This window comes from Gadus macrocephalus, chromosome 17 (genome assembly GCF_031168955.1).
Source record: "Gadus macrocephalus chromosome 17, ASM3116895v1".
NCBI lineage: Eukaryota > Metazoa > Chordata > Actinopteri > Gadiformes > Gadidae > Gadus > Gadus macrocephalus.
In genome coordinates, this window is record NC_082398.1 from 8,370,359 (window position 1) to 8,381,909 (window position 11,551).

Here is an 11,551-nt window from a genome sequence, read left to right on the forward strand (position 1 = left end):
TTTGGTTTGTTGTCAGAGAGCGTGGAAGGGAGGGGAGAGAGAGAGAGAGAGAGAGAGAGAGAGAGAGAGAGACAGAGACAGAGACAGAGAGACAAAGACAGAGAGACAAAGACAGAGAGAGACAGAGAGAGAGAGAAATATTCTCTTACTTTCCAAACACAGGTTCCAGGGTACAGGGAACGTAGTTGTCCTGGTCACTGATGGTCTTCTTCCCCAGACTGATCTTGACGTAGGGGTCACACTGGACAGACACACACACACACACGAATCAACCCAAACACAATACAAACACACACCCCACCCTTAACTCCCCCTCACACCCCTCCCTCCCCTCACCTTCCCGTTGGAGTCCTTTGGCTGCAGGTCGTGGGCCTGTATGACGTAGACCCGGACCACACAGTCCTCCACACCACTGGAGGGCAGCTGGGTGAACTGTCTGGGGGGCATGGGGCTGGAGGCGTCACCGGGCAGGGGGTAGATCCTAAACATACCCTGGTGGTGGGGGGGGGGGGGGGGGGGGGAGAGGTCGAGAGAAGAAATCTGAGGATTTTTATCAAATCGCGCTTTTCACCAAAAGGCGTTGCATCCATCGGGCCGGGAGTCCGACGGAGTCACTGCCGTGATCGCACACGGACGGAAGGCTCCGCGGTCCAGACTGAAACGTCCCCCGTGCAGTCGGTCCAATCACTGCTCATGAAGGACGACATCCATGGATTGCCCCCCCATGCACTCGGAAGGCTCTGGCGACGCCCCCCCCCCCCCGTGCAGCACAAGTTGTTTTCACACTGCCAAATACACCCCTTTTATACCCGCCTTTTTCCCGGTCGCGTTCACACTGACCGAGGTACTATACCGGCTTGATTTCCCACCCCAATTTCCCCTCTCGAACCGTACACATGTTGGGGGTTTCATTCTCATGGAAATGCGATCAGGCGGCATCGCGGTACCAGGGGGGCGGGACTTTGGTGGTCGAGGAGTCGCCGCGCCGTCTCCACAACAGAGGCGGCGCGGCGATATCAACACCAGTTCGTTCCGACTGGAGAGACGGGGAAATCCGCGAGATGGTGACCCTCACGGGAAGAGAAGGTGATGCAGTCGCATTTAACGAAGGCGGGGAAAGATGGTGCGATCTACCAGGAAGTAGCAGAGGAACTTGAGGGGGGGGGGGGGGGGGTACCTTGAACTCCCCCACCAGGGAGGGGTCCTGTCCTTCCTCTTGGGTCTTCCCGCGGTACAGCTTGAAGGTCTGGCAGAAGTCTGAGAGACCGCCGAACGCGTCCACCCGCTCCAGCTCCCTGTCGTACACCTGGAGAAGGGGGGAGGGAGGGGGGGGGAGGGAGGGAGGAATGAGGGAGAGACAATGAGTGAGAGGTGTTTAATAAAAGCTCAGGCGTGCTACTATTGGGGTGTGCGATCACTTTGGTCATCCGGTCATCCAGGGTCACACACACAAACATAGACGGAGTGTGTAAGTATGTAAGTGTGTACTTTTTCTGCCCCAAGTACCTCATAGTAGTCTTACTAGGGCAAAACAATATGACACACACACACACACACACACACTTTCTCTTAATCCTAGCACTTAATACATCTTCTAACTACTTCCATAACCTACCTACCCCTCTCTCTCTGTATTTCACCAGAATGGAAACAGTAGCTCAACATGGAGAAGTAGGAAAGGGAGAAGGAGAGAGGAGAGGAGAGGAGAGGAGAGGAGAGGAGAGGAGAGGAGAGGAGAGGAGAGGAGAGGAGAGGGCTGGCCATAACAAGGAGAGTAGAGAAGGTATGGACTTGACTTGACGTGGGTAAAAGGTCAGAGTTGGTCAAAGTACAGGAGTGGTAAGGAGGAGAGAGAGAGAAGGTGTTTAGATAGTCACGTCACTGTGGCAACCCGGGGGACTGACTCAACCCCACGTAGAGAGAGAGAGAGAGAGAGAGAGAGAGAGAGAGAGAGGTTAGAGGGCTTGTAAAAAATGTGTCAGTCTGTCTGTCTCTTATGGAGTTTCTAACTGATTAACCTTCAGTTGGTTACCAAGACAATTCACAACTTGATAGATCAGAGTCAACTGAATTGGATTTGATACATCATCGTAGACAGACAGACAGACAGACAAACAGACACACACACTACCTGCAGGGTGTCCAGGCCCTTCTCCAGGTAGGTTCCGCATCTGCTGGTCTCTCCGGTGGAGGCGTAGAACTTACTCCACCAGTCCATGAACTCCTCCTCCTGCCGAAGGTCAAAGGTCAACAACCACTTTGAGTTTTACAGTATTTCAAAGCATTTGATGGCTCATGCATAAATTCACACATTGTTCATCGATACTTATTAAAATCGTTTTATTCAACCATCTGTTAATACATTGTTAATATGTTAACTTAATAACATAACACAATTTTATTTAACCTTTATTTAACCACACATTTGTTGATAGGCGATGACTTCATATCAGAATCCTATTTTATTTCACCTTTATTGATTCCTGAAGGCACATTGGGCCTGAACAAATCTCTTTTCCGAGAATGTGCAAAATGACATAAAATAAAAGTTACAAGCAGATGACACAATAACGATGGAAAACAAAAGACGATCCCCACATCATAAAACATGAAGGAGGAAGGCACCTTTTAAAAACAAAGAAGCCCCTTCAGTAAAGAAAACCCAGACACACAGACACAGACAGACGGAAAGACCGATGGGCCTGCTCGTTCCCTCAAGGTGAGGTAACTCACCCACTGGGACATCTAGGGTAGGCAGAGGAGGAAGGATACAGAGTTTAACAGCAAAGAACAGGTACGCTGTCTCAAGTAAAACCCACACACGCACGCCACACCTAAAGTGCATGCAAACCCATACCGTACTCAACATATGAAACATGATGACATAATGACCACTGCATGTCAAACTCTATGGGATTGTCATTATATTTACAATACATATTATATTATATATATATTATTATATCTTACTATATATTTATGATATATATATAATATATTATACATCTTATTATACTTATTAACTATATATTATACAATATTTTACCTATATTTATTATACGGTCACATATCAGACGCTTTTATCCAAAGTGACAGGTCATTAAGGAGCATGTAGGAGTTAGACAGTTCAGAGAATGGTCATTAAGGAGGAGGTAGGGGTGAGACAGTACAGAGACAGGTCATTAAGGAGCATGTAGGAGTTAGACAGTTCAGAGAATGGTCATTAAGGAGGAGGTAGGGGTGAGACAGTACAGAGACAGGTCATTAAGGAGGAGGTAGGGGTTAGACAGTAGAGACAGGTCACTAAGGAGCAGGTAGGGGTTAGACAGTACAGAGACAGGTCATTAAGGAGCAGGTAGGGGTTAGACAGTAGAGACAGGTCATTAAGGAGCAGGTAGGGGTTAGACAGTACAGAGACAGGTCATTAGGGAGCAGGCAGGGGTTAGACAGTACAGAGACAGGTCATTAAGGAGCAGGTAGGGGTTAGACAGTAGAGACAGGTCATTAAGGAGCAGGTAGGGGTTAGACAGTACAGAGACAGGTCATTAGGGAGCAGGCAGGGGTTAGACAGTACAGAGACAGGTCACTAAGGAGTAAGTATGGAGTCGGGAGCATCGTGCTCTAGGATGTCTAAAGGTAGAATGAGGACATTGTTGGGATCGAACCCAGAACCGTTTAGCTGGTAATCGAACTCCCTAACCACTGGACTATACAACAATATTTAGTTTGGGCCATTTGTATGATTACTGTTGGTTTAAGGTTTTGAAGAGCAACGTTGAGAGCAGACCTAGAGAGTCAGGGACCGAGTGTGTCTGTGTCTGTGAGTCCGGAAAAAGCTACTTTTTTTTTGTTTCTGTATTTTAGCACTTAAAGCAGTTTTCTTATTGGATCAATTGTATGCACTCAAAGGATTCTTGTACATTTTGGGGGATGTCTCCATTGTTGAATGCACTTGGTGTAAGTTGCTTTTGACGAATGTGTCGGCTTAATAAATGTCATTTAACGTAATGTCATCGCAGTGCGCCTGACGCAACTAGGAAACCGTGGCAACAAAGACGCAGAATACCAGGGGACAGATCAAATCCACACACCCACACACAAACCACACATACACTTATCCCCCCCCCACACACACACACACACACACACACACATACAATAACCACGCATACACTTTTCACACACACAGACTCTCTCTCTCTTCACGTAATTCGGTTGACCTGTCACCACCCTAAGACCTCCAGTCCTCTCAGGAACATGTATGACACACACACACACACACACACACACACACACACACACACACACACACACACACACACACACACACACACACACACACCATTCTGAAGTCGGAAACACTGAAGGATTCTCCCATGATACTATGTTCATACGCATGCATGTAACTGTGTGTGTGTGTGTGATTGTGCGTGCGCTTGTGTGTCTATGGAATTTGTGATGTTTTCTTTCTAAAGGACTAGCATGGGAAACCCTAGTGTCATGAAGCTGGGACACTAATCTCTGTGCGCACACACACACACACACACACACACCCTCACAGTCTGGCGCCCTGATCATCAAAACCTGGCAACATTTGCACACACAGGACACATTAACACAGTCTCTTTCTCTCATGCACAGAATGAGTGTGTGTGTGTGTGTGTGTGTGTGTGTGTGTGTGTGTGTGTGTGTGTGTGTGTGTGTGTGTGTGTGTGTGTGTGTGTGTGTTTGTGTCTTCAATCCATGGCTCCTCATTCGGGCAGATTACAACTCACACACACACACACAGAGGTAGTTTTAGTTTACAGCCTCTCATTAGGTGACCCTACGGGGACCACTGGCGTTACCACGACGACTGGCAGTGCCAACACACACACACATACGCACTACGATAACTGTGGTTCTAACCAAGCAGTGTTCTGCTTTAAGGCTCGCTCTCTCTCTCTCTCTCTCTCTCTCTCTCTCTCTCTCTCTCTCTCTCTCTCTCTCTCTCTCTCTCTCTCTCAGAGAAAGTGAACATCCTTGATACTCTCGACCACTTTGTGTGTGTGTGAGCCGAGCGTGCATCTCTATAAAGTTATTTTAAATTACACTGAATGAAACAAAAACAAAAAAACCATTGGTATGCTCTCACCCGACTGGTTATACTCACATTCACACACTTAATATCAAACACACGCATACATAGTGGAAAATAAAGTGATGAACTAGGTCAGCTCTCAAGGTTGGAATGCGTGCGCAACAACATTTTAATTTAAAAGGAAAAACATTTAAACTGACAATATTATATAATATATGAACTGGCTCGTAGCTGGGGTTAAACACTGTGACAGTAACTTCAGTGTGTGCTTTGTGTGTGTGTGTGTTGTGTTAGTGTGTGTGGGTTTAAGTGGGTTGGTGTGAGTTGAAGTGGGTTGGGTGTGTGTTGGGTTGGTGTGTTAGTATGTTGTTTTGGTTTGTGTTGTGCTCGTGTGATGATTGTGTGTGTTGGTGTCTGTTGCGTTGGTGTGTTTCGTTGTGCATAGCTATGTGTGGTGTTAGTGTTAGTTGTGTTGGCGTGTGTTGTGTGTTGATGCTTGTTGGTGTGTGTTAACGTTTTTTCCATCAGTAAATGCATGGAGGTCTGCTCGCTAACCAGGCTGATGATTACACAACTCTTTAAAGACTATTATGGGATAGATGTCCTTCAAACACCAGGATGCCTGTCGCCACACACATTCCTGAGCATTTACTCTGTAACTCTGATCCTCCAATCACATCCCTGAGAGTTGCAGTTTCAGGTCTTGTCTTTAGGCCATGGGGCTTGAGTTGCCTAGTCTGTTACATTGTAATGGCCCCCTTGGTAATGCGGTTGTTTTAGGATGAAATCATTCGTTTTTTTGGTGGAAGGTGCTATGAAAGAAGTTAAACTGCAAAATCACTGCACAGCCTATGTCAAAAGGTGTTACCAGGTTTATACTGTATGAATTTGAAGGATTGATGAGGGAGATAGGAGGGGAGGAGTGAGTGAGTGAGTGTGACTGACTATAAGAGCTAAAGAGTGACGGAATTGATTCATGAATGGATGAATAACAGAGTGAGTGAGTGAGTTAGTGAGTTACCTACATGAAGACTAGTGCGAGAGGAGGCAAGATTAATGATGGCAGAGCTGGTCCCATCTGTAAACTACACACACACACACACACACACACACACACACACACACACACACACACACACACACACATGCACACACACACACCGGACATAGACACAGGCACACCAAAAAAGACAGACTTCCGTGTTAGCAAAGTTAGTTAACCACATTTCCGTTAAGATTGAAAGAAATTCTAAACAGATCAACATACACAGCACATTTAACAAAGACTTTGATATTAGTTTATGTTCCTAAAACACACACATGCACACGCACAACCTAAAGCAGTCTCATTGGCACACACACAATCACAAGCATTGCTACACATAAGAGGGAGAACGAGAGAGGGAGGGAGGGAGCGAGAGAAGGAGAGAGAGGGAGGGAGGGAGGGAGGGAGGAGAGGGAGAAAAAAAGAGAGAGATGTTCCCTTGTATTCCTACTCTATATTATCATGATGTGATGTTCTGCTGATGAATAGCTCAACTTTAATATGCCAAGAATACACACACATGCCTGCACACACATGCACACCCTGACCACAGGGTCTGTCTAGTATAGCACAGACAGTAGCAGAGGCAGTCACATTTTCCAGGAGAAAGACTTTCGTGAAAGAGGAGAGGAGAAGGGGGGGAGGGAAAAGGAGGGGGGAGGAGAAGGGGGGGGAGGGAAAAGGAGGGGGGAGAGGAGGGGGAGAGGAGGGGACGTGAGAGGAGAGGAGCAAGAGAGAAGAAGAGGAGGAGAGAGGAGAAGAGGGGGAGAGGAGAGGAAGTGAGAAGAGAGAAGAGGAGCAAGAGAGACGCGGAGGAGGGAAGGAAAAGAGGAGAGGAAGTGAGAAGAGGGGAGGAGAGAGGGGGGAGGGGAGAGCAGCGAAGGGGGAGAGGAGAATAAAGATGAGAGAGGTGAAGGGGGAGAGGAGTGGAGAAGAAAAGAGTGTACGTACTCTATAATCTTCATCGTGTCTCTCTTATCTCATCATATTAATGTCTATCTATCTTTACACACCGAGGAGCTAAACACCAGACCCTGCAACCTCTGGCTGTTAAGGCTTCCAGCGACCCCAATAGGCATGTGAAGGCAACTTACGTGTGTCTTCACCTAGGTGTGTGCTTTTCTGACTATATTTATTCGTGCATTTATAAGTGTGTGTGTGTGTGTGTGTGTGTGTGTGTGTGTGTGTGTGTGTGTGTGTGTGTGTGTGTGTGTGTGTGTGTGTGTGTGTGTGTGTGGTACCAGCAGCATAAATAAACATGGCTGACATGATGACATGGCAACCGTCTCTGTGGTCGGTGGTTACCGTGGCGACCACAAGGCTCGCGCCCGTCACCACTCGTTAAGCCTCCCTCGCTTTCTCTTTCTCTCTCTGTGTGTCTCTCTCTCTCTGCCTCTATCTCTCTCTCTCTGTACCTCTCTGTCTCTCTCTCCTCTCCTCTGTCTCTCTTCTCTCTCTCTCTCTCTCTCTCTCTCTCTTTCTCTCTCTCTCTGTCCCTCTCTCCTCTGTCTCTCTCCTCTCCCTCTCTCTGTCATCCTCATTTCTGTATTTCACTCTAGCATTCTCTTTCCTTGTATCTTTTGATTATCTCATCACCTTTCCTTTTGCTCTCTCTATATTCTCTCTCTCTTTGTGAAGACTGGCAACTATTCTTCAATCAATTGATCCCTTTTCTCACACGCACACGCACACACACACACACACACACACACACACACACACACACACACACACACCTCTCTCTCTCTCTTCACACACACACACACACACACACAGATCTCTCTCTCTCTCTTCACACACACGCACAAACACATTTCTCTCGCACACACATATGTCTCACACACCCGCACTTCTATCTACACACATTCATCCCTTTCCACACATGCTCCGCGCAGGCACCAGCGAACACGTACGATGGCCTGTAGCGGAGTCTGTTTACACATGCAAATAAATAAACATGTTTCATATTTGCCCTTTTTAGTTATTTGTCATAAAACCCACATTCAGAAAACACACACACACCAAGATATTCTCTCTCTCTCTCGCACAAACACACACACACACACACACACAGACACACACACACTTTTGGTTCAATAGTTCTTTTATTCCAGGCTCATTCAGCTGGATCTCATTTAGACACAGAGAACAGAAGCAGAGTCCATGAGACTGCAGTCCAACGTGATTGGCCAGTTGGTTGATTGACAGGTATGCTGATAGGTTGCTCACCTGTCCAGGTATGAGAGGCTCTTTGTCATCGATGTCAATCAGGATGTCATCACGGGGAGTCAAGGCCATGTCACCTGAGAGGTCCGCACGCACACACACACACACACACACACACACATGAACACACACACACACACACACGCGCGCGCGCGCAGACAGACACATGCGTGCACGCATTAGGAAAATATAATTAGCTTTACACCGAAGAAGACACCAACCATCTGTCTGTCTGTCTGTCCATTTCCTTACTCTTCTTCAACTCTCCCCCCCCCCCTCCCCCCTCTTGCTTTACTCCTCATCTTGTCTCAGAAATCCTGGAAGAAGAGACATTGTATCTCAATGGGACCTTCCTGTAAAATTAAGGATAAATCCATCTTCCTCCTCCATCCCTCCCCCTCCCTTCCTCCTCCCCCTCTCTACCTCTTCCTCTGCCTCCTGCTTCTCCACTCTCTCCACCTCCTCACCTCCCCTCACTTCTCCCACCCTCCCCCTCTGGCCTCACGCTTCTCCACCTCCTCCTCCCTCAACTCTCTCCCACCTCCCTCCTCCCTCAACTCTCTCCCCCACCCCCTCCTCCCTCCCCGTCTCTCTCCACCTCCTCCTCCCTCCTCCCTCCCCGTCTCTCTCCACCTCCTCCTCCCTCCTCCCTCCCCCTCTCTCCTCCACCTCCTCCTCCCTCCTCCCTCCCCGTCTCTCTCCACCTCCTCCTCCCTCCTCCCTCCCCCTCTCTCCTCCACCTCCCCCTCTCTCCTCCCTCCCCCTCCTCCCCCCTCACCTGTCTCCTCCTCCTGCTCCTCGGGCTCCTCCTGGGGCTCACAGCGGAAGTCGTCCAGGCAGCGGATGGTGCACTGGCCCACCACCGGCTTCCTGCCAAACTGACGGTTGTCTATCACCTTGATGACGATGGGGGGCATGTACAGCTCCTCCACCGGGAGTCTCTGTAGCAGGGGAGGAGGGGGAGAGAGACCACAGAGGGGGAGGAGGGGGAGAGAGACCAGAGAGGGAGCGGGGGAGGAGGGGGAGAGAGACCAGAGAGGAGAGGGGGAGGAGAGGGAGAGAGACCAGAGAGGGAGGAGGGGGAGAGAGACAGAGAGGGAGAGGGTGAGGAGAGGGACCAGAGAGGGAGAGGGGGAGGAGATAGACAGAGAGGGAGAGGGGGAGGAGAGAGACCAGAGAGGGGAGGGGGAGGAGAGAGATAAGAGAGGGGAGGGGGAGGAGAGAGACAAGAGAGGGAGAGGGGGAGGAGAGAGACAGAGAGGGGGAGGAGAGGGAGAGAGACCAGAGAGGAGAGGGGGAGGAGAGAGACCAGAGAGGGGGAGGGGAGGAGGGGAGAGAGACCAGAGAGGGAGAGGGGAGGAGAGAGACCAGAGAGGGGGAGGGGGAGGAGAGAGACCAGAGAGGGAGAGGGGGAGGAGAGAGACCAGAGAGGGAGAGGGGGAGGAGAGGGAGAGAGAGGGGGAGGAGAGAGACCAGAGAGGGGGAGGGGGAGGGAGACCAGAGAGGGAGAGGGGAGGAGAGACCGAGAGGGAGGGGGGGAGGAGAGGGAGAGGGGAGAGAGAGACAGAGTGGGAGAAGGGGGGGGGGGAGAGAGACCAGAGAAGGAGAGGGGGAGGCGGGGGAGAGAGACCAGAGAGGGAGAGGGGGAGGAGAGGGAGAGAGATCAGAGAGGGAGAGGGGGAGGAGAGGGGAGAGAGACCAGAGAGGGAGAGGGGGAGGAGATGGAGAGGGGAGAGAGAACAGAGGAGAGGGGTGGAGGGGGGGATTAGAGAGAGAGAGGTGGAGGGGGGAATTGGAGAGAGAGAGAGAGCGAGAGCGAGATGAGATAAGGGAGAAAGATCGAGATACAGGATAGAGGGGGGAGAGAGGTCGACAGGAGAGAGAGAGGAGAGAGGGGAGAGAGTGAGAGGGGGGAGGCGGGGATAGAGGTGAGAGCAACCAAAGTTTAAAAAACAGGAGAAACAACGGAGCAGGCCAGATGAGACAGCATTATGACGTAAAAAACAGCAAAAAATAAACACAGAGATGAGACAGAGACTTTCGGTCATGCCCTTCTGGCTGCCTGATACTGATTGGCAGTGGCTGGAGACTGTCAGCCTGTGATTGGTCACGCCTGGATGACCAGGATCGTAATCAGAGCAGGGGTTGACACGAGCAACCCCCTGCCAACCCCCTGGGTCCTAAAGAGAACCCCCAATGGGGCCAAGTTCAGAGGATCTGGGAGAAGGCATCTACCCCATAAACACGGGGTAGATGGTCTACAGAGACTACAGGTGTACGGAGCTGATCTCCCAACCACCCACGTTCACCCTTACATCGATCCATCCATACCCCGTGGTGTCAATGTCCGGTCCTACGTCAAATTAGATCCTGATGATTCACGAAGATACAATGATAAAGCACTGCAATGCAGTCTCTGGACACACTCCGACGATGTGCATATGTAGAGCAGTTGTAGTGCTCTCTTTATGTGGTTCTATCGGTCAGGAGTCAGCCGTCACAGTTGAACATGGAGGAGGTGTCGATTTTCAGACGATGGTGGTCTCGACGGTGTAAATTGGAGGAGGTGTAGAGTTTGAGAGATGGCGGTCTTGATGGTATAGAGATGGGGGAGGTAGAGGGCTTTCGATGACGATGGTGTAAAGTTGGAGATGTAAGGCGCTAGATGACGGTGGTTGGGGATGGTGTAAAGATGGCGTGATGGCGTGAGGATAGGGTGCCAGTTGATGCGGTAAAGTCCGAGAGGTGTGGAGTTCTAGATGTGGCGGTGGTGATGGTGTAAAGTTTGGGTAGACTTAGTTTTACACGATGGCGGTGCGATGGTGTAAAGTTTGAGTAGACTTAGTTTTACGTGGTGGTGGTGGTGGTGATGGTGTAAAGTTTGAGCAGACTTAGTTTGAGATGACGGTGGAGGAGGATTAGCGATAATGGTGGTGGTCCTGCTTTATTTCAGGTCGAGACACCGGAACGGTTCGGGAGTTTTAAAGCGCAGTAAATGAGGTGAAGTGAATCATGGGGAAGATCTGTGCTGCGTGGCGACAGCAAGACGCTGTTTCCACCGTTCCATCAACGGCGAGGAGGTCTGGAGGTCTGGAGGGCTTCAGCACCATCCCCCTTGAGTTGGCCCAGGCTCAGGGACGTCCTGACGGACTGAAATACGTCCGCCATATTTCCACTCGGGTTAGAAAGGCTTCCATGGG

The 11,551-nt window shown here is 49.8% G+C and overlaps 1 protein-coding gene across 1 annotated transcript in view; it reads right to left on the minus strand.

Moving 5' to 3' along the window:
• Positions 1-11,551, minus strand: part of LOC132445762 (dysferlin-like) — a 32,021-nt gene that overhangs the window by 7,978 nt on the left and 12,492 nt on the right. Inside the window, exons 18-24 of the mRNA XM_060035887.1 lie at positions 10,373-10,464; positions 9,130-9,385; positions 8,355-8,428; positions 2,132-2,230; positions 1,178-1,306; positions 337-492; positions 150-241 (exon numbers count right to left, since the gene is read on the minus strand). Coding sequence (XP_059891870.1) covers positions 150-241; positions 337-492; positions 1,178-1,306; positions 2,132-2,230; positions 8,355-8,428; positions 9,130-9,385; positions 10,373-10,464 — 898 coding nt within the window. The remainder of the gene's footprint in view (positions 1-149; positions 242-336; positions 493-1,177; positions 1,307-2,131; positions 2,231-8,354; positions 8,429-9,129; positions 9,386-10,372; positions 10,465-11,551) is intronic.